The 22,213-nt window shown below is 38.6% G+C and overlaps 1 protein-coding gene across 2 annotated transcripts; it reads right to left on the bottom strand.

Annotated features, from left to right (window-relative positions):
• Positions 1-1,668: 1,668 nt before the first annotated feature.
• Positions 1,669-21,525, bottom strand: LOC121372229. Of its 2 annotated transcripts, none has more exons than XM_041498519.1 (2): positions 21,356-21,525; positions 1,669-3,225 (listed from the first exon to the last, which is right to left on the bottom strand). In XM_041498519.1, the coding sequence occupies exon 2, from the start codon at positions 2,850-2,852 to the stop codon at positions 1,875-1,877; it is 978 nt and encodes a 325-aa protein (XP_041354453.1). In that variant the 5' UTR covers positions 2,853-3,225; positions 21,356-21,525; the 3' UTR covers positions 1,669-1,874. The 2 variants fall into 2 exon arrangements, with proteins under 2 accessions (XP_041354453.1, XP_041354454.1); XM_041498520.1 differs by lacking the exon at positions 21,356-21,525 and adding an exon at positions 8,964-9,072.
• Between the last annotated feature and the right edge of the window lie 688 nt (positions 21,526-22,213).

Below are 22,213 nucleotides of genomic sequence, written 5' to 3'. Positions count from 1 at the left end.
ACGGGGTGAGCTTTCAGATGAGGCTACGTACAACGTCAGTACATTTTTTCTTTGGTAACAAGCGTTACAGGTTTTTTCCCCCTCTGTTAATGGGCTGAGAAGATACAGTAAAAACGCGCCACCTCCTCATCAGTGCTGTTATCCCTGTGAGCTTATGTTCTCAAGTGGCCTTTTTTATTCAGTTGTCTAATATACAACGACCTGTATTAAGCAGTCATCTGTCTTAAAAGACAACATTTTTATTCCACCAAATCATCAAATAACAGTTATTTTTTTAAAGATTCTAATTATATTAAAAGGCCGCTTTTATGTTGCCTAAGGGTTTTGCTTGACAAAAAATTGACATTAGTTAATCGGCAGTCCGGCCACACCCAAGACAAAGTTGACCCCTTTGGACGTTTAGGGTTCATAAAATGCCCAATTTGCCCATGATTTAGTCGGTTCTCCCTATATAAAATCAGACTTATATATTTCAGTTTAATAAAGAAATGTATCATATTCAAACATGTATTCATGCAGAATGATGTGGACGTGTGTGTGATTATTTTTTTTTTTTTAATTGTGAATATTAATTAAGTTATTATAGTACTGTATTATTGCCATGAAATAAATGGATTTAAATGTCTTTACGTTTGTTCTATTTTATCAGACGTTCCTGGCGATAAGATATACTCTTGGTTATTTTAACTTAGGTGGAATGTTCCTGGTTTACTTACTGTACACACAAATCAGGTGGCATAGTCCGCGGTTCAGGACCAAGATTTTGGACGACTGGTACCAAACTGTGTCTTTACAGGTGCCGATTCAAGAGAGTACATTTCGCACTTCACCCCACTGGAACTTCGAAATTCTGCGAAAAGCGAGTGTTGAACGGATGAATAATAATTAGCGAATTATAATTTGGATTGTGCTGGGTGCCCTCCCCTCGGGAAATGGATTAAATCTGTCGGAAATGTACCAGACACAGCCAAAGCATGTTTATTTATGCATAGCTTGATGAACCTGTTTGATCCCAATGTTTTAATACAGACATCGTTCCGGCCTGTGAACCACGACTGGTATATCAAAGCCCGTGGTATGTGTTATCCTGTCTGGAATGGTGCATATAATAGATCCCTTGCTACTAACTGGAAAATGTAGCGGGTTTCCTTTCTAATACTGTATGTCAAAATTACCAAATGTTTGACATGCAATAGCCGATGATTAATAAATCAGTGTGCTCTAGTGGTGTCGTCAAACAAACTAACTTTAACTTTAATACAGACATACCTAACGGAGGGTAGTGCATATGAAACGTTTAAGATTCTTGATCTTTGACGTAATCTGCCTTCAAGCTGTATAACATTAAACGTCTTGTTTTGCACGTAAATATAAAACCATAATTCTTATTACTGTTATAGTACAACAAATATAGTTTAAAATACACATATTTCATTTTCCTTTGTCCTTAAAATGCTAAAAAAAACATTGTAATGATATAATTTTGTGTGTGAAATAGATGCCAAACACTATATAACCATAAATGTATGCCCGGTATAACCGCTAGTCGCATACGTAAACTTACGATGTTTGTGAAATTGGCCCCTGCATTCTAAGTCATATTGCGATCTTTGTTGTACAATTGTTATGGTATATACTGGTATATCTTTCTAAAAAAAGAAGAAGTGATAACGATTTATGACTTTATGCAAGCTTTGTTTTGTAAAGAAATGCACACCACATATTGGTTTGTCGTTATCATTTAAATACGCTATGATAAATACTAAACACCAAACACCACATGTGTCACTGGAATATAGAATAAATTATTTTGCATGTTTTAAAATAACACAAATTGTTGTCACAACCAGTGAACAGAGTCTGCCAATCTCGTGCTACATACTCTCCACAGAGCTTCGTCTTGTTGGATAGCTGTCTATAAAACTCTTCACTTTTCCATCAACATAGTCTTTCAAATTTTCGTTTCTTTCCAGTTTTTCGTTCATCACTTTCTCTCTTTGGTTTTCTAGCGATAAGGGCATGGGTCGTTTTTTACTCAGATGGTTCTTCCAGGCTTCGGCAGAGAGCGTTGGGCGTCTTTGATTTAAGATGTCCGATATATTGGAATGCCTTCCACTCGATGGCACAGTGGATGCTCGACGTACGGGCGGGGCGGGACGCTGGCTGTCGTCTGCACCATTGGGGAATGGTTTCAAAGCTGGCACGCTCATCTTACGGATTTCCAATGGATCGCGCTCCCAGACGGAAGTACGTCTCTTCTGCGACTGGGACTGGATTATCGTTCTGGTAATCTCGTCTGTTTCGTTTTCCCACGAATGTACGGGCGAAGGGGATCTGCTTCTTGTTTTCTGTGATACAGCGTAGTCGTCGTCATCATCATCATCGTCAAGAAGCGCAGTCATCCACAACACCGACTGGCGGCTCTTCGAAGGACTACTTTTTGGTCGCGGAGTTAGCAACGATGCCGTATCCGAAGAAGACGTCACGCTTTCCGTTCGGCTCTTGTCGGTGGCGGACTGAGGTCTTCGGAAGCGGCGAACTCTTCTGCTGACGATTCTCTCGCCGTACAGAAAGCACGGCCCTTTTTCTTCCGGGCTGTCATTCAGGTCTTCTCTGTCAGAGTCCTCTTTAATGGGAGACAACCCTTCGGGACTGTGGCCACTGGAGGACTGGATGTAATCGAGTGATAGCGAAATCAGACGAATGTCTTGATTTGTCAATCGGATTTGATGAACTTTCTGCCTGTCCAACAGCTGAAGTTTGCCCGCAAGGCGAGACTGTTCGATGTTGTTAATCCGGTATGCTCTCTGAATGCGAGAACTGCTATAACTCGGAACCTCTCTCGCTGGCATGTTATCACCATTCAAATACTTCACAGATAGCCTGATTCTTTACTATTTCCACGCGACCCACAACGATAGTTCGCTCTATATAGTACGTTATGGGATTAAATCGATCCTTTGTCGTGAAAAAAACTAAAACAATCAGGTTTAGGAACTGATTGGTATTGGTGATCAGCTTTTATTGGTCGTAAAAGTGGAACTTTACGGATCATAGAAGAACATGGACATTCAGATGGGGTTTTATAATACCCTGACAAAGCGGATCACTCGATACATTGTGATGATTGGCAGGTCAGACGGAGATGTCAGGAGTCATTTCGCAGCAGAAGTGTGTTAAGACGTCACTGATCTCGTCTGTCGTATCTTCTAGTTAATGACGGCACTAGAAAAAAAAAATCACTGCAGTTTAATGATTTTTTACACATGTTTCAGAACAAATCACATAAAGGGCCATGATGAGCTTTTTTTGGGGTTACTCTTCTATATTAAAAGTCGAGATTTTAGCTCAGTTGGTAAAGCGATCGTCTTAGGCGCACGAGTCGTAAATCACACCTCAACAGTAAACCTATTGGATTTCCCCCGCCCCAACCTATGTTTCACAACTGTTAGTTGAAATGTCTTGGAACGTGCATTCTAAATAGCCGTTTCTGCTAATGGAACTTGTAAGAATACCAATTTGTTTTGGACATCGAATAGCAGATGATTAATTAATCAATGTGCTCTAGTGGTGTCGTTAAACAAAACTACTTTAGTTTTTACATAAACAACTCTGATATTTCAATAATTAAAGGCACAACTTCCCTTGTTTGGTATGTGTAACAGTACTATTTCTGCTGCCTCCTCCCCGTTCTTTGTCAGCAAGATTTAGTATTCCACATTGCTATTTTTCTCGACAAAGATTTTGAGAAACTGTATAACTTTTGCACACAGGGCAACAAGTGCATTTAATAATCACATACATGTTTTATGTCCATGTGCCTTAAGTAACATGTACCTTTTAGGAATTTAATGAATTTATTAATAAATTAATTAATTTTAATGAAAATATGCCCTGAATGATCACGTTCCTTTAATGAGCATGCCTGTATCTTTAACGAGTATGCGTCTTTAATGGTTAACCAATGAAAACCGTATAAGACAGTATTTTAAATATATGTATAAACAAGTACAAAAGAAATACTGTGTCTAGCAAATACCTATTTTCAATAATACTATTATTTTAAGCGTGTAACCGGAGGACATGTAATGAAAAAAAAGGTTTGTATGGCGGCAATAGTTTCCAATAACCATGCAGTGAGCATATAAAAACTAACGTGAGAAAAGCTGATATTGCTACCTCGGAGTGCAGGTAAATTAATAAATTTCAGCTCTGTCGTGTTTGCTCGGTGCGACGTGTACAGATTAGCAAAATCCGATTTCATTCAATACAGCTTATCCTAAAGGCTAATATGAGAACACCCGTCCAAATCAGATACATTAATCCAAAACCACTTATCAGCAGTGTTATTGTTCTGTAAAAGAATAGATTATTGACTTCAGTTTCGAAGGCACTAACCTGACCTGTCGAAAGAAAGGACAGCTTTAAACGTATAGATGTGCTATGTGTTGGAGTTTTTGAAAAAAATGAGTTCAGAATCAAACTGAACACACAACTGAAACATTTTAGTTTCACTTTCTTCGCAGTTTGTATCTGAAGTCAAGTAATTATATTCTCCATTGTGACCAGTTCAGCACGATTGAATGGTGAAAACGAATGGATAATTGTAGTTTTTATCGGACAATAATTTGTTTTAAGAATTTGCAACCACCCATGTCATAAACCTACCGTGACCACATCTGTTAGAACACCAACAGTGGAAGGAGGTCACCAAATCATCGACAACAGCATAATCATTTTGGTAACCCCGAATGTTTGTGTGCGTGTGTGTGTGTGTGTGTGTGTGTGTGTGTGCGTGCGTGTGTGTGTGCGTGTGTGCGTGCGTGCATGTGTGTGTGTCTGTGTGTGTTATGTCTGTGTGGGTCTGTATGTGAGTCTGTGTGTATGTGTGTATGTTTGTCTGTTTCTGTGTGTGCGTGTGTGTTATGTCTGTGTGTGTATGTATGTATGATTGTTTGTGTGTGTGTGTGTGTGTGTGTGAGAGAGAGAGAGAGAGAGAGAGAGAGAGAGAGAGAGAGAGAGAGAGAGAGAGAGAGAGAGAGAGAGAGAGAGAGAGAGAGAGTATGTGTGTGTGTCTGTGTGTCTGTCTGTGTGTGTCTGTGTGTGTGTGTGTGTGTGTGTGTGTGTGTGCGCGCGCGCGAGTGTGCCTGTTTAACACGGATTTGGCTGTAGGAGCAGGCTGATTTTTTCATGAATTGAACGAAAATGTCCGATTCTAGATAATAACTTTACTCTGAAGCCTGAACACGTGCGGTCGTCAGACGTACTTGAGTCGGCTATAAACCAATCTACAAAATCACGAGAAAGGTATTAAGTACTGTCCAGGGTTTATTAAAGTCTGTATGTCTTCACGTAACTATTTCCGGTGACGTTTTGAAAGCGAACACATTGCTAGATGAGTGATATACAGCTACTTATGTCTAGTCTTAGCGACCAAGTGATTTTTCTTTGTCGTGCCACGATAGGAGATAACGCCGTATCATATTATTGACTATCAGATTTATTGCTCTATTTTTGTACACTGGTTCCGTTCGTAACACGGAGAAATGAGAATGACTGATGGTCTTATGCGTTTCCTGTTGGCGAGGGCGCGACGTAGTCCAGTGGTAAAGCGTTCACTTGATGTGCGGTTTGTCTATGGTCGATCCCCGTCGGTGGGACCTTTGGGCTGTTTCTCGTTCCACCCAGTGCACCGCGACTGGTATATCAAAGGCTGCGGTATGTGCTATTTTGTCTGTGGGATGGTGCATATAAACGATCCCTTGCTGCTCGATAAACAAAATAAACTTATAATTTTCCTGGTGGTGTGACTGTCGTGCCAATCAAACTGTCTGTGTTGCATACAATTACAATTACGTTAATGTTTTTGTTTTTTAAATCGATGTTAAAAGAGATTGTTGTCTTTACAGTGCCAGATTTATAAGGTCTGTTGATATATGTCATCACGTCAACACACCAAAACAAACACTGTCTGTTATTTGTTCTTCTAGGTATAAACACACCGACCACTTGGTTTTCATGACTATTATAGATGAACTGAAATATCACGCTTTTCTTTGAGTACGTGGACTTCTTCATTATAACAGTCTGTTGCAAATAAATTAAAGGGACTATACTGAGTTTGTTGCCGCTGTATATAGAGAATAATACACGAGTGGCCGTTAGATACCATTTATCTCACAACAAGTTGTGCTAAAATGTATCTAACGAGTGAAAGCGAGTTGGATATGTTTTAAACAACGAGTAGTGAGATAAATGGTATCTAACGGACACAAATGTATTATTCTATTTCTTACATATCCTCAAAAACCAGGTTTTAAGCAAATTTTAACATCTTTTTCGACTAAAAGTTATTTACAGCCTTTGCGCTTGTAGCTAACTTACGCGTCACAGAACAAATTATTGTCAGGTTAACTATACGTCACAGTCTAATCGATTTCGATCGTGCTGTTTTTTCATTGGATGTATGGTATTGGTGACCTGGCCATCAACTAGGAGCAGCCAGTCGTATGTCTCACCAACGGGTGTGTAAGAAAAGATGTTTACGATTAACAGATCCTTTTTGATGACTAAAATTAAATATTAAATCTGAACGACAAAACTATTATCCACATATTAAGACTGTATCTCTGCATAACGCAGAGTTGAATAGGCATTGAGCAAAATAGTGGTTGAGTCCATGAATCTTTATCAAGTGCATCGTCTATAGCAGGAGAACCACTCCCGAGGAGATCCTTTACTGGACAGTGCAATGTCATCCTTCCTACATCGCTTAAAAGAGGACTGCCACTAGTTCACTATATCAAAACTAGCACATGACGTCATTTACCTTTCGACCGACCGTTCAAAATTGCGCCAAATTCCCTCAATCAAAATTGCGCCAAATTCCCTCAATCAAAATTGCGCACCCTTTTCTCTTTGGCATTTAACTGCTCCATTCAAATTCCATAACACCACCACCACCCCCCGCCTGCTACCGATTTGATCGGGCTGCTGGTGATCCCTTGCACTTGCCAGTGCAGGCGGTCCCCTCTTCTCCCCTCCCCCACCTTTCCTGTAATGGATGACAGGCGTGCGCTACAACAGCTTGTTCTGAATATACGATGAAAAATTGTGCAAGAGTTTTACCAAAGAAATCCTGTTTAGAATATCAGTGTCTATATAAACAAGGTGCTTTTTTGTCGTTCTAATGTTTGAAGTAGCCCAAACCCGATTTTACCATCCGTACGTACGAAAAATGTATATTAGGAAGGAAATCAGGAATGACTGCTGTAAATATTAGCATACAACTGCAAACACATTAGAATTGCAAACATTTGTATAATTCTAAATAAGACCATATATTTAGCATGTAAGTTTAGTCGCCGAACAAGGCTCTGATAGTGGGAAACAGCTTACACTGGTAGCAAACTCAGGACAGAACCTTTAATAACATTTATCTGAGATCGTTCGAATACTTTACTAACTTTCGATGCTTGTTGAAGCACTGTTGTATTGTTATGATATTGAAATAATAAATACACTTTTCGAAGTATAAATAATATATGCCACATAATGTGTGTGTGTGTGTGTGTGTGTGTGTTTGTAAGTGTGGTGTGTATGTGGTGTGTGTGTGTTTGTAAGTGTGTGTGTGTGTGTGTGTGTGTGTGTGTGCGTGTGCAGGTGTGTAGGTGTGAGTAAGTATGTATGTCTGTGTGCGCGCGCGTGTATGTGTGTATGGTGTATGTGTGTGTGTGTGTGTGTGTGTGTGCGCGCGTGTGTATATGGTGTATGTATGCGCGCGCGTGTGTGTGTATGGTGTATGTGTATGTGTGTGTTTGTGTGTCTATGTGTCTATGTGTGTGTGTGTGTTTGTGTGTGTGTGTGGGGGGGGTGTATGGTGTGTGTGTATGGTGTGTGTGTGTGGTGTGTGTGTGTATATGGCGTGTGTGGTGTGTATGTGTGTGTATGGTGTGTGTGTGTATGGTGTGTGTGTGGTGTGTGGGTGTGTGTGTATGGTGTGTATGGTGTGTGTATGTGTGGTTTGTGTGTGTGTGGTGTGTGTGTATGGTGTGTGTGCGTGTGGTGTGTGTGTATGGTGTGGGTGTATGGTGTGTGTGTGTGTGGTGTGTGTGTATGGTGTGTGTGTGTATGTATATATGTGTGCGTGTGTGTGTGTGTGTGTATGTGTGCGTATGTGTGTGTGTGTGTGTGTGTGCGTCCTTTCATTTACACGGATACATTGGAACTGTTCTCTGTCACATATACTATTCTGTGGGATTGCATTTATTTTACTTAAGTGTTTGCTTAGATTGCACTTCGAACCCAGGGGTAGTTATAAATGAACTATCTAAATCTACAACCCCTGCAATCCCCGTATTTCATAGAATCGCAATTTTATCAATAAATTATGAAAACGACAACAACGGGATATTTTAACCATAGGTCATATACTTATGGTCGTTAACCGCTCATAAACATTTACACGTAGGCTGGGGCATCATGTTTAGTCATTATTTTAATACCACTGAAAGTGCATACAAAAACTATTAGTATGTCTTAAAACTCTTCTTGATACTATCGTGAAACAGAGAAAAAAATCCACCAAAAAGAAAACAAAAGACACAACAGCCCCCCCCCCCCCCCCACACACACACACCAAAAAAAAAAAAAAAAAAAAAAAAAAAACACCCCACATAAAATCGACAACACAAAACAAACCACACACAAACAACAACTGACAAAAAACAACAACATTTTAACAGAGTAAAATGTGTAAATAGGCGTGAATTACTAATCAACTTATATTCTATACTCTATACCAATAGCGCTTTCAGAGTACTTGTAACGTTACAAAATTACCTCATCCAACTTAATCTTGGCTTCTCCGTTATTAAGATAACTACAGGTGAACTACTAGTATATAAGAACACCAAAATAAACTGATTTCCTGTCTTTAAAAATATGTCAGTAATATTGCTTACCTATACATAACGACGCTCTCGTGGGTTCAATACGGACGAAACTGAAACGTGTTAGGTGATTTATCTGTAGTTTCTTTACCCGCAAACTGTTGTATGTCACACCACGTTATGTGCGCTTACCTAAGACATGCGTGCATTAGCAGGTTGTTACAGGTATAAGGACAGCAGATTGTGAATATTGGCGCCGTTCCTACGGCTGCATTATTCAACGTTAGAGGACTGGCATTACCGCAGTTCATTCGACTGTGCGGTCTCATTTACGTTTGCCGGAAGGCAAATCCTAACCCTTGCAGATGACACTTTTCTGGCATATTGCTAACTTACTTTATCTGTATTGCTCCCAAGCCACGTTAGGCCTACAGTATTAAGTATAGGGGAATGTCCGACTTACTCTCCATTCCTGAAAAATAATGGAGACGAGGCCCGCTAGGCCGAGTCCCATTATTTTTCATGAATGGAGAGTTACGAGGATATCCTCCTACTTAAAATACACCATTAAATAATAATTTTATGTGAATATATGTTAGTATGAAGTTTAACACTAATGGTTTTGGTGGGTTAATTAAGTAGGGTTTCATCTCTCCATTACTGAAATATAATGGAGCGTTGAGACAATACTGTGACTTCGCAGGTGTATTTTAAATGGATTATCTTGAGTTTGTAGAGATTTTAAACGGATTTTTTTTTCAGCATATAAAATAGTTTTACACTGTTAAAATTACAATTTACTTACAGGTTTTTAGCTTGCTTAGAATATGAATATAGATAATATTACATGAGAGGCCGTCAGATACCATTTATATTAAACGAGTTGTTTTAAAACTTACTTAACGAGCAAAAGCGAATTGGATACGTTTTTAAACAACGAGTTGTAAGATAAATAGTACCTAACGGACACGAATGTTGTATTCTATTTCTTACATTTCTTAAAAAAACAGTTTTAAAATAAATTTAAATGTCTTTTACAACGAAAACCTATTTACGGTCTTTTCGCTTATTGTTAACTTGTGCGTCATAGACAAGACAAATGTCAGGTTATCTTGTACGTCACGGAGTGATAAATTCGACGGGTTTTTTTTTTTGGTTTTTTTTTTTTTTTGGGGGGGGGGGGGGGTTTGGATGGTATGGTATTGGTGACCTGGAGCAACCAGTCGTATGTCTTTAAAATGTTAAAACACGTATATGTGTTAACAAGTATGTTTTATAAAAAATAACGAATGATGTTCTCACCAACGGGTGTGTAAGAAATCTCTATAACCAATACATTTCTGGACATCGTAATGTTCTGTAGTATCTCAATATCGATTTTTGTCTCAAAGGATTATGTGCATACGAATTTATTATTCCTTCTAACAGTCAAATGTCATTCCAAATGCATTTATCCGAATAATGCTTTATATTTAATGCTAAGGTAAGATGATGAGGAAAAAAATCAGGATGTTGTTTATTTTGATGGGGGAGGGGGACAAATGGAAGTCCAGCTAGGGCTAAAAACTCAGAATATTCCTCTTAACTACTGGCAACTTTTTCATTATTTTAGTGTCCATTTTATAATAACATATTCCAAACAAATGTGTGCATGCTAAAACTAGCTGGTTTAGCAATTATCTGTTCTGCAGAAAGTTTTTAAAAAAAAACACCACCAAAAAAACATTAGTGTTAAATACATGTGTAAATTTAAGGGACGAATGGGACTCCCTTCTGTTTTTGATAAAAAAAAAAAAAGTTACGTTCACTTATTAATGCTCAAGACTGCATTAATTCCAGTATAGAGAAAACAATCTAGGTTAACCCCACCCCGTTAGTTCAGTTCTATCCCCGAACCTAAAGTCTGTATAATTCTGAATAGACTACATCTATAATGTAATAAATAATAAATACATTTTGTTTTACAGATTTATTATTTTAACACCATTGTCCTTCGTGATAAAGATCAGTGTTTTTGTATGTAGTATATTTTCTGCAATACGTCGTTTACTAAAAGATGTAAAAATATAAAATACAAACTATTTTAAAGATAGTACTAGTAACAGTTTACTTAATGACTACACCAACAGAACTATTTAACAGCTATCACTTACCTGCAAAGTTGTTTCACTGCATGCACCTCACTAAGTAGTACACCTATAGTAGAATACAACGAACAGGGATCCGCGACGATTTGAAAACTGTCACGCGACGTAATTTATCGCTATCTATTACAATATAATGCACGTATACCTCTACAGATTTATATCCAGGATTGTTCCTTTTTATCTACCCATGCAATTCTAATGCTTCTTTTAAAAAACAAACAAAAAACAACATTATGAAAGGAGGAAAATTAACGTGGAATTTATTACCTTAACATATTTTCTAAAGTTAATTATTTTGTCTGAAAAGTTCCTTTTCATTATAAGATTATTTGGGTATGACATAAATTTGTCACATATTAATATATTAAATATAAATTACATATTCCAATGAATCGTCGAGTGACGTAACATACATAACTTATTCTGTTGAGATTATCATTAAGTACATGCTGAGATTTATCGAGTAGATAATATTTAAAAGCTTTAAATAAATTACAGTTTTGAATAAATCGTCGAGCGACATTGACATACATTTGTCACATATTAATATATTAAGTATAAATTACACATCCCAATGAACCGAAGAGTGACGTAACATACATAACTTATTCTGCTGAGATCAACGTTAAAACATGCTGAGATTTATCGGGTAGTTAATAATTAACAGCTTTAAATGTTATGTAATCATAAAAAAAAACGTTCTTTTGTTGCTTAACAAGAGATTTGGGTTATCAATATTTCGATTAATATATAAAGAATAAAAAAGTTCTTTAGTTGCTTGACGATATATTTGCGTTTAATTGATATTAATTTAAGGAATAAAATGTAAAAAACCACCTTGGATTTCATCCAGGACTCTTATGTAGGGGTAATGTTACAGAGTGTAGAATTACATACAGCTAAATGTAATAAGAAATGTTCAAGTATCATCATTTACCACATGTTATTTAAAACCTGCCAGTTTCGTGTCCACACTATGTTTCACCACTGACAGTTCGTTGAGTTCGTCAGTTGTGGGTGATGGTCTAAATGATTCTAACAGTGGCGGCTTGTGTGAATTTTGTTGTTTTTGTTGTTGTGGGTTTTTTTTATGGGGGTGGGGATATTACACCAAAGTACATAATTTGGAAATTTATAAATAATATTGTGCATTGCTATAAATAAATAAATATTATTTATCAAGATAGAGTATATGAATAATATTTTCAATTTACATTCATGAATGTAACAATTGGGGTTTGACAGAAATAAAGACAGATAGACACACGTACATACTGACACACAGATAGATGGTGGTTGTTTAAAGGGACATTCCTGAGTGTGCTGCAATTTTAAAGATGTTATCGACTAACAAAGACTTTTTAACGATCGTAATTACATATCAAATATATTTTTCTGCATAAAATAATAGTGGCTGTATATTAAACGTGTTTCTGATCGTTCTAATATTTGTACTAGGTTAAATTTCATTTTACTTCCTATAATATTATTTGTTCGTACGTACAAAATTATTTGAAACAAAATCAAGTCTGGGCTTGTCATAAATATTAAGACAACCAGAAACACATTGAATATACAGATACTAATATTCTAAACAAGAAAATATATTTAATGTGTAAGTTTAATCGTATTTTATAAGTCGGAAACATCTTACAATGCAGCAAACTCAGGACTGTCCCTTTAATTGTATCTCGTAAATGGACTTAGAAACCAAAACAAAATGGATAATAAAGAACTTGTTTTCTAAAATAAATTGTTGCTACATACACCATATGAATGTTTACTTAACCGTTGATCATAAGGTCAGCCTACTAAAACAATAATCCCACCAAAAAGAACAACTTTAAAAAAGCAAACAAGTAAAAAAAAAAAAAAAAAAAAAAAACCACAAAACAAAACACATATTACGTTTTACATAACATTATACAGTAAATCATAAGTTAACTGAATAATTTTTTTTGTTTAATTCGACCTTTAATCTTAGAGAGAAAAAAACGTTATAGTGTATGGAAATGACATGCCCTCATTACATGCATAGTGAATATCACTGAAGTCTCGATTACTTGCACGACCTATGTCAGTTATATCAATGCACATAAATAATGTCCGAGAATTTGCATTGTTCCTCAACTAAAGACACTAATCTATGTAACCTAATAAAATAATTTATCACAGTAAATGTCTAACTATCCTGCCGCTAAAAGATAGGGATTAGATAAACATGAAATACGTTATGAAACAAAGACATTCCTACTACAAGGCCAAAGCTAAGGTTTTCCTCAGTTTTTGTGAGCTTTTGGGGGGGGGGGGGGGGGGGGTTTGGCGGATGGTAAATTTTCTTTTTGTTTCTTTGTTTCTTTGTTTGTTTGTTGTCGTTTTGTGTTGTTGTTGTTGTTTTGTTTTGTTTTGGGGTTGTTTGTTTTTTTGGTGGGTATGTTTAAATTAATTTTTTCGCATATATTATATTGTTGTTGTTTGTTTTTAATATTGTTTTTTTCTTTTTGAATTATTTTGTTGTGTTTTTTGTTTGTGTATTTGGTTTGTGGGGTTTTGTTTTGATTTTTGTTTTGTCTTGTTGGGGGTTTTGTTTGTGGGGGGAGGATAGTGAATTGGGTGGATAGTAGTCAAGATACTGATGACTTAAAACTCTCATTATAACAGAAGCAATATTGAGTAAAGAAAAAAGTACAAATTGTTGTATGAAAGCAGTATTTTATGTCTTGGTTTGGACAATGACCGTGGTGGAGATAGGGCATGGGACAACTACTATATCAAGTCTGAATATTACATAACTAAAAATGTGTTCTTTTGTAACAGTTCATCACTGAGATCGGAATATCTGTATGAGACCATTTTCACAAATTTGAACGAAGAAGAAGTAACAGTTCTGAAATAATATTTACTCTGAAAATGCTGGCCTCAAGCAATTGTGTTAAACATGTGCGTAAAATAATACCTCAATATTCATCACTGCCAAAATGTCTGTGATGAAGATATGACCGTATAAGGAGAATTATCACCCCCTCCCCATCCGTCCCCTGAGACTAGTTCAATGAGATTTAAAACCAATAGTACTACACATGGATTAAAATTAATATCAGTGCTTCATATGGCAATATCTTAAATGGCTTCCCATAATCAAGTTCAGGGAAGGAAGGAAAACGTTTTATTTAACGACGCACTCATCATAGTTTATTTACGGTTATATGGCGTCAGACATATGGTTAAGGACCACACAGATATATAGAAAGGAAACCCGCTGTCGCCACTTCATGGGCTACTCTTTTCGATTAGCAGCAAGGGATATTTTATATACACCACCCCACAGACAGAATAGTACATACCACGGCCTTTGTTACACCAGTTGTGGATCACTGGCTGGAACGAGAAATCGCCCAATGGGGCCACAGACGGGAATCGATCCTAAACCGACCGCGCATCAAGCGAGCGCCTTACCACTGCGCTACGTCCCGCCCCCTAAGTAAAGGAAGCAATTAATAACTCTCCTCATGTTTGTTTTCTTCATGGCGAAGTCTGTGACGTATTTGTAGTTGAGATGGTCTGTAGTTGTGAGGTGTAATTTGGTATGGGGGTGTAGCTAGAGCGGGGTGTAGACGCACTGCTATTATAGTAAATAGTCTGTAGTTGTGAGGTGTAATTTGGTATGGGGGTGTAGCTAGAGCGGGGTGTAGACGCACTGCTACATAGTAAATAGTCTGTAGTTGTGAGGTGTAATTTGGTATGGGGGTGTAACTAGAGTGGGGTGTAGACGCACTGCTATATAGTAAATAGTCTGTACTTGTGAGGTGTAATTTGGTATGGGGGTGTAGCTAGAGAAGGGTGTAGACGCACTGCTATTATAGTAAATAGTCTGTAGTTTTTGTGACATGTAATTTGGTATGGGGGTGTAACTAGAGTGGGGTGTAGACGCACTGCTATTACAGTAGATAGTCTGTAGTTGTGAGGTGTAATTTGGTATGGGGGTGTAGCTAGAGCGGGGTGTAGACGCACTGCTATTATAGTAAATAGTCTGTAGTTGTGAGGTGTAATTTGGTATGGGGGTGTAGCTAGAGCGGGGTGTAGACGCACTGCTATTATAGTAAATAGTCTGTAGTTGTGAGGTGTAATTTGGTATGGGGGTGTAGCTAGAGCGGGGTGTAGACGCACTGCTATTATAGTAAATAGTCTGTAGTTGTGAGGTGTAATTTGGTATGGGGGTGTAGCTAGAGCGGGGTGTAGACGCACTGCTATTATAGTAAATAGTCTGTAGTTGTGAGGTGTAATTTGGTATGGGGGTGTAGCTACAGCAGGGTGTAGACGCACTGCTATTATAGTAAATAGTCTGTAGTTTTTGTGACATGTAATTTGGTATGGGGGTGTAACTAGAGTGGGGTGTAGACGCACTGCTATTACAGTAGATAGTCTGTAGTTTTTGTGAGGTGTCATTTGGTATGGGGGTGTAACTAGAGTGGGGTGTAGACGCACTGCTACATAGTAAATAGTCTGTAGTTGTGAGGTGTAATTTGGTATGGGGGTGTAACTAGAGTGGGGTGTAGACGCACTGCTACATAGTAAATAGTCTGTAGTTGTGAGGTGTAATTTGGTATGGGGGTGTAACTAGAGTGGGGTGTAGACGCACTGCTATATAGTAAATAGTCTGTACTTGTGAGGTGTAATTTGGTATAGGGGTGTAGCTAGAGCAGGGTGTAGACGCACTGCTATTATAGTAAATAGTCTGTAGTTTTTGTGACATGTAATTTGGTATGGGGGTGTAACTAGAGTGGGGTGTAGACGCACTGCTATTACAGTAGATAGTCTGTAGTTTTTGTGAGGTGTCATTTGGTATGGGGGTGTAACTAGAGTGGGGTGTAGACGCACTGCTACATAGTAAATAGTCTGTAGTTGTGAGGTGTAATTTGGTATGGGGGTGTAACTAGAGTGGGGTGTAGACGCACTGCTATATAGTAAATAGTCTGTACTTGTGAGGTGTAATTTGGTATGGGGGTGTAACTGGAGTGGGGTGTAGACGCACTGATATATAGTAATAGTCTGTACTTGTGAGGTGTAATTTGGTATGGGGGTGTAACTGGAGTGGGGTGTAGACGCACTGCTACATAGTAAATAGTCTGTAGTTGTTGTGACGTGTAATTTGGTATGGGGTGTAAGTGGAGTGGGGTGTAGACGCACTGATATATAGTAAGTAGTCTGTAGTTATTGTGAAGTGTAATTTGGTATGGGGGTGTAACTGGAGTGGGGTGTAGACGCACTAATATATAGTAAATAGTCTCTAGTTATTGTGAAGTGTAATTTTGTATGGGGGTGTAACTGGAGTGGGGTGTAGACGCACGGCGATATAGTAAATAGTCTGTAATTATTGTGAAGTGTAATTTGGTATGGGGATGTAACTGGAGTGGGGTGTAGATGCACTGCTATTATAGTAAATAGTCTGTAGTTGTTGTGACGTGTAATTTGAGGGTGTAACTGAAGTGGGTTGTAGACGCACTGATATATAGTAGTCTGTAGATATTGTGAGGTGTAATTTGGTATGGGGGTGTAACTGGAGTGGCGTGTAGACGCACTGATATATAGTAAATAGTCTGTACTTGTGAAGTGTAATTTGGTATAGGGGTGTAACTAGAGTGGGGTGTAGACGCACTGATATATAGTAAATAGTCTGTAGTTGTTGTGAGGTGTAATTTGGTATGGGGTGTAACTAGAGTGGGGTGTATACGCACTGCTACATAGTAAATAGCCTGTACTTGTGAGGTGTAATTTGGTATGGGGTGTAACTGGAGTGGGGTGTAGACGCACTGCTATGTAGTAAATAGCCTGTACTTGTGAGGTGTAATTTGGTATGGGGGTGTAACTAGAGTGGGGTGTACACGCGCTGCTATATAGTAAATAGTCTGTACTTGTGAGGTGTAATTTGGTATGGGGGTGTAACTGGAGTGGGGTGTAGACGCACTGCTATGTAGTAAATAGTATGTAGGTTTTGTGACGTGTAATTTGGTATGGGGGTGTAACTGGAGTGGGGTGTAGACGCACTGCTATATAGTAAATAGTCTGTACTTGTGAGGTGTAATTTGGTATGGGGGTGTAACTCGAGTGGGGTGTAGATGCACTGCTATTATAGTAAATAGTATGTAGTTTTTGTGACGTGTAATTTGGTATGGGGGTGTAACTGGAGTGGGGTGTAGACGCACTGCTATATAGTAAATAGTCTTGTGAGGTGTAATTTGGTATGGGGGTGTAACTCGAGTGGGGTGTAGATGCACTGCTATTATAGTAAATAGTATGTAGTTTTTGTGACGTGTAATTTGGTATGGGGGTGTAACTGGAGTGGGGTGTAGACGCACTGCTATATAGTAAATAGTCGTACTTGTGAGGTGTAATTTGGTATGGGGGTGTAACTCGAGTGGGGTGTAGATGCACTGCTATTATAGTAAATAGTATGTAGGTTTTGTGACGTGTAATTTGGTATGGGGGTGTAACTGGAGTGGGGTGTAGACGCACTGCTATATAGTAAATAGTCTGTACTTGTGAGGTGTAATTTGGTATGGGGGTGTAACTCGAGTGGGGTGTAGATGCACTGCTATTATAGTAAATAGTATGTAGTTTTGTGACGTGTAATTTGGTATGGGGGTGTAACTGGAGTGGGGTGTAGACGCACTGCTATATAGTAAATAGTCTGTACTTGTGAGGTGTAATTTGGTATGGGGGTGTAACTCGAGTGGGGTGTAGACGCACTGCTATTATAGTAAATAGTATGTAGTTTTTGTGACGTGTAATTTGGTATGGGGGTGTAACTGGAGTGGGGTGTAGACGCACTGCTATATAGTAAATAGTCTTGTGAGGTGTAATTTGGTATGGGGGTGTAACTCGAGTGGGGTGTAGATGCACTGCTATTATAGTAAATAGTATGTAGTTTTTGTGACGTGTAATTTGGTATGGGGGTGTAACTGGAGTGGGGTGTAGACGCACTGCTATATAGTAAATAGTCTGTACTTGTGAGGTGTAATTTGGTATGGGGGTGTAACTCGAGTGGGGTGTAGATGCACTGCTATTATAGTAAATAGTATGTAGGTTTTGTGACGTGTAATTTGGTATGGGGGTGTAACTGGAGTGGGGTGTAGACGCACTGCTATATAGTAAATAGTCTGTACTTGTGAGGTGTAATTTGGTATGGGGGTGTAACTCGAGTGGGGTGTAGATGCACTGCTATTATAGTAAATAGTATGTAGTTTTTGTGACGTGTAATTTGGTAGGGGGTGTAACTGGAGTGGGGTGTAGACGCACTGCTATATAGTAAATAGTCTGTACTTGTGAGGTGTAATTTGGTATGGGGGTGTAACTCGAGTGGGGTGTAGACGCACTGCTATTATAGTAAATAGTATGTAGTTTTTGTGACGTGTAATTTGGTATGGGGGTGTAACTGGAGTGGGGTGTAGACGCACTGCTATATAGTAAATAGTCTGTACTTGTGAGGTGTAATTTGGTATGGGGGTGTAACTCGAGTGGGGTGTAGATGCACTGCTATTATAGTAAATAGTATGTAGTTTTTGTGACGTGTAATTTGATATGAGGTTGTAACTGAAGTGGGTTGTAGACGCACTGATATATAGTAGTCTGTAGATGTTGTGAGGTGTAATTTGGTATGGGGGTGTAAGTAGAGTGGGGTGTAGACGCACTGCTACATAGCAAATAGTTTGTAGTTGTGAGGTGTAATATGGTATGAGGGTGTAACTGGAGTGGGGTGTAGATGCACTTTTGTGAGGTGTAATTTGGTATGGGGGTGTAACTAGAGTGGGGTGTAGACGCACTGATATATAGTAAATAGTTTGTAGATGTTGTGAGTAGTAATTTGGTAAGGGGGTGTAATTAGAGTGGGGTGTAGACGCACTGCTATATAGTAGATAGTCTGTAGTTGTTGTGAGGTGTAAAGTGGTATGACGGTGTAACTGGAGTGCGGTGTAGATGCACTTATATTTCTTAAATAGTCTGTACTTGTGAGTAGTAATTTGGTAAGGGGTGTAATTAGAGTGGGGTGTAGACGCACTACTACATAGTAGATAGTCTGTAGATGTTGTGAGGTGTAATTTGGTAAGGGATGTAACTGAAGTGGGGTGTAGACGCACTGATATTTAGTAGATGGGATATAGTTGAGGTAGGTCAACCTTGGAAGCTGAGATGGAGTGTAACTGAGGCGGGGTGTAGTTAGGGGTTGGTGGTAGCTGAAATGGGGGTGTTGTTAATAACACGGCTATAGCTGAAATGAAGGGTGCATTAAGATAGCGTGCAGCTGGTTGCTGGTAGCTTATATGGAGTGTTATCGATATGGCTAGATACAAATCTCAGATGAAGGAAAGTCGAGATAGGGTGTATTAGGATAGGGTATGGCTGGATGGTGGTAGCTGATATGAAGTGTTGTTGAAATGAGATATTGTTGGGGTAGAATGTAGTTTGATTACACTAACCGAGATAGGATTTGGTTGAGATAGGGTGTAACTGAAAATATTTTTTTTGAGGATAGAATGTAGTTTGATATGATTTAGATTTAATGCAGTGTAGTAAAAATAGGTGGGGGGGGGGGCGTGTGGGGGGGGGGGGGGGGGGGGGGGGTAATTAAGTTGCAGCCGATAATCTGCAGTTGTTAAAAAATAGAGGCTAGGCACTGTACATATGTGACGCAAGTAAACATTTAAATATTAGGTGAACCTAAAGCCACAATTTGCTTTTTGTGGTTTTCTGTAGCAACCAATATTTCAGTTTCGATTTTATAAATACCGTTTTGGCGTTCATGCAACTGCCATATTATTTAATAGTTGTGATTCCCTTTTGAATTCAGCCAGGCACGTAATCTTCATACAGAAATCATACTGGTCGACTTCTAAGGAACGTATGCAGTAAATCTATTTGCATTTTGTAATAACGACTTACTTAAATTTCGCTTTCAACCGTTCGTCATTCTGGAAGCTAAATTCTATTATGGCTATAAACACAATAAAGAATGTTACGTGTTTAAGGTATATTTTATGACACGTATGTAAGCTTTAAAAAGTACGAATTACAAAACTAACATTAAGCAAACATAAATTGCTTGTTGACAAAAGGTAGGTGCCAGGCAGTACACTAAGGATCAAGCACATTCTTTGCAGTAAAGAAAAACTGATTCACACTAAACCGTATTCTCTATTCATCTCAACCGTCATGCGAACGACATTTTTAAGAAATCTAGAAATATTTAAAAAGATATAATCACCACTATTACAAACATTGATAGCATTTCACAGTTAACATAGTCCGTACAACGTTGAATTTAGCAATCCATAAAAGACTCAGAGAGAGAGAGAGAGAGAGAGAGAGAGAGAGAGAGAGAGAGAGAGAGAGAGAGAGAGAGAGAGAGAGAGAGAGAGAGAGAGCGTATGTGTGTATGTTTGCGTGTATACGTGTGTGTGTGTGTGGTGTGTGTGTGCGCGCGCGCGCGCGTGTGATATCTAGATGGATAGAGAGAGACAGTGAGAGAGATAGTGTGTGTGTGTGTGTGTGTGTGTGTGTGTGTGTGTGTGTGTGTGTGTGTTTACGTGATTGTGTGTGTGGGTGTGTGAATGTGTACGCGCGTGTATGTTTGTGTTTGTGTCTTTAAGTGTGTGCATACATATGCATGTGATTCTGTATATATGCTTTACAGTCCTAACTGATTACATGTCAGAGTAAACACTTTACTTGAGACACTATATTGTAAGAAATAGTTGTGTGCATACATATGCATGTGTGTCTGTATATATGCTTTACAGTCCTAACTGATTACATGTTTGTCAGAGTAAACACTTTACTTGATACACTATATTGTAAGAAATAGTTACGTACAAGTGTTTGACAGATATATTAGGGTTATTCGAGGATCAGTTATTAACATGCTACGTGTAGACTACTCATAATACAGAACATTTTAAAAAGTACTTTAACTTACTAGATCCATTGCCATTACATATGTATTTTATTTATTTTATTTGTGTAATGTATATATGCTGTATATTAAATAAATTATGATAAAAAGACAGCTGAGAGAGAGAGAGAGAGAGAGAGAGAGAGAGAGAGAGAGAGAGAGAGAGAGAGAGAGAGAGAGAGAGAGAGAGAGAGAGAGAGAGAGAGAGAGACCAGCCAGAGACACAGAACAGACAGACAGGACAGAGAGAGAGATGAGAGAGGAGAGAGAGAGAGAGAGAGAGAGAGATGAGAGAGAGAGAGAGAGAGAGAGAGAGAGAGAGAGAGAGAGAGAGAGAGAGAGAGAGAGAGCGAGAGAGCAGACATACTCACTAAATCTTAGAACTGTCATTTCGTTGCTACGATGTGTACTTTAACAGGTAAATATCACCGACATAAATAGTCCATTCTAGGCTTGTTCTCATTTAACGTTTCAGTGGTTTTCTAAAATTCCGACATAAGGTTACGCGAGTTCCACAATCCACGGGCATGGACACGGTGCGTAACATTTATACTGTGTACAGCGCAGTCTTTTCTTGACGACAAATGACCTGACACTCTTCGATTGTCGCCAAGTGGTCGATCGAAAGCTTTAGAGAGTGCTTCGCTTCATTGGTCGAGCGCATGATTCGCTCTATCGCCTGGTGTCTTTGCACCGGTGAAAATCACTGAAGTTTAACATAAGACAAAGCCAGGCGTGTTTATTAAATTACAAAATCACAGTGGGTTTTCATGTAGATTTTTGGCTTCAGTGTTCTCGCATATTATACGAAAGAAGACAGCTTGTTGACTTTTTATTATTGTGTGCTGTTTATCTCGGTCGGTGACGTAGATGGGAGCTCATTCATTGATTAGCCACCTCCTACTAACATCAAAATCTAATCGAGAGCTTCCTATTCCAAATAAGTTGAGAGGGATGAATGGATGAATGAAGCCAGGAAATGTTTTATTTAATGACGCACTCAACACATTTTTTTTACGGTTATATGGCGTCAGACAGATAGTTGAGGACCACGCATATATTGAGAGAGGAAACCCGCTGTCGCCACTTCATGGGCTACTCTTTTTGATTAGCAGCAAGGGATCTTTTATATGCATCATCCCACAGACAGGATAGTACATACTATGGCCTTTAATATACCAGTCGTGGTGCACTGGCTGGAACGAGAAATAGCCCAATCGGCCCACCGA

The sequence above is a fragment of the Gigantopelta aegis genome, chromosome 4 (genome assembly GCF_016097555.1).
Source record: "Gigantopelta aegis isolate Gae_Host chromosome 4, Gae_host_genome, whole genome shotgun sequence".
Lineage (NCBI taxonomy): Eukaryota > Metazoa > Mollusca > Gastropoda > Neomphalida > Peltospiridae > Gigantopelta > Gigantopelta aegis.
Note: the sequence above shows the minus strand (reverse complement) of the source record. Positions and strands in the feature narration are given on the sequence as shown.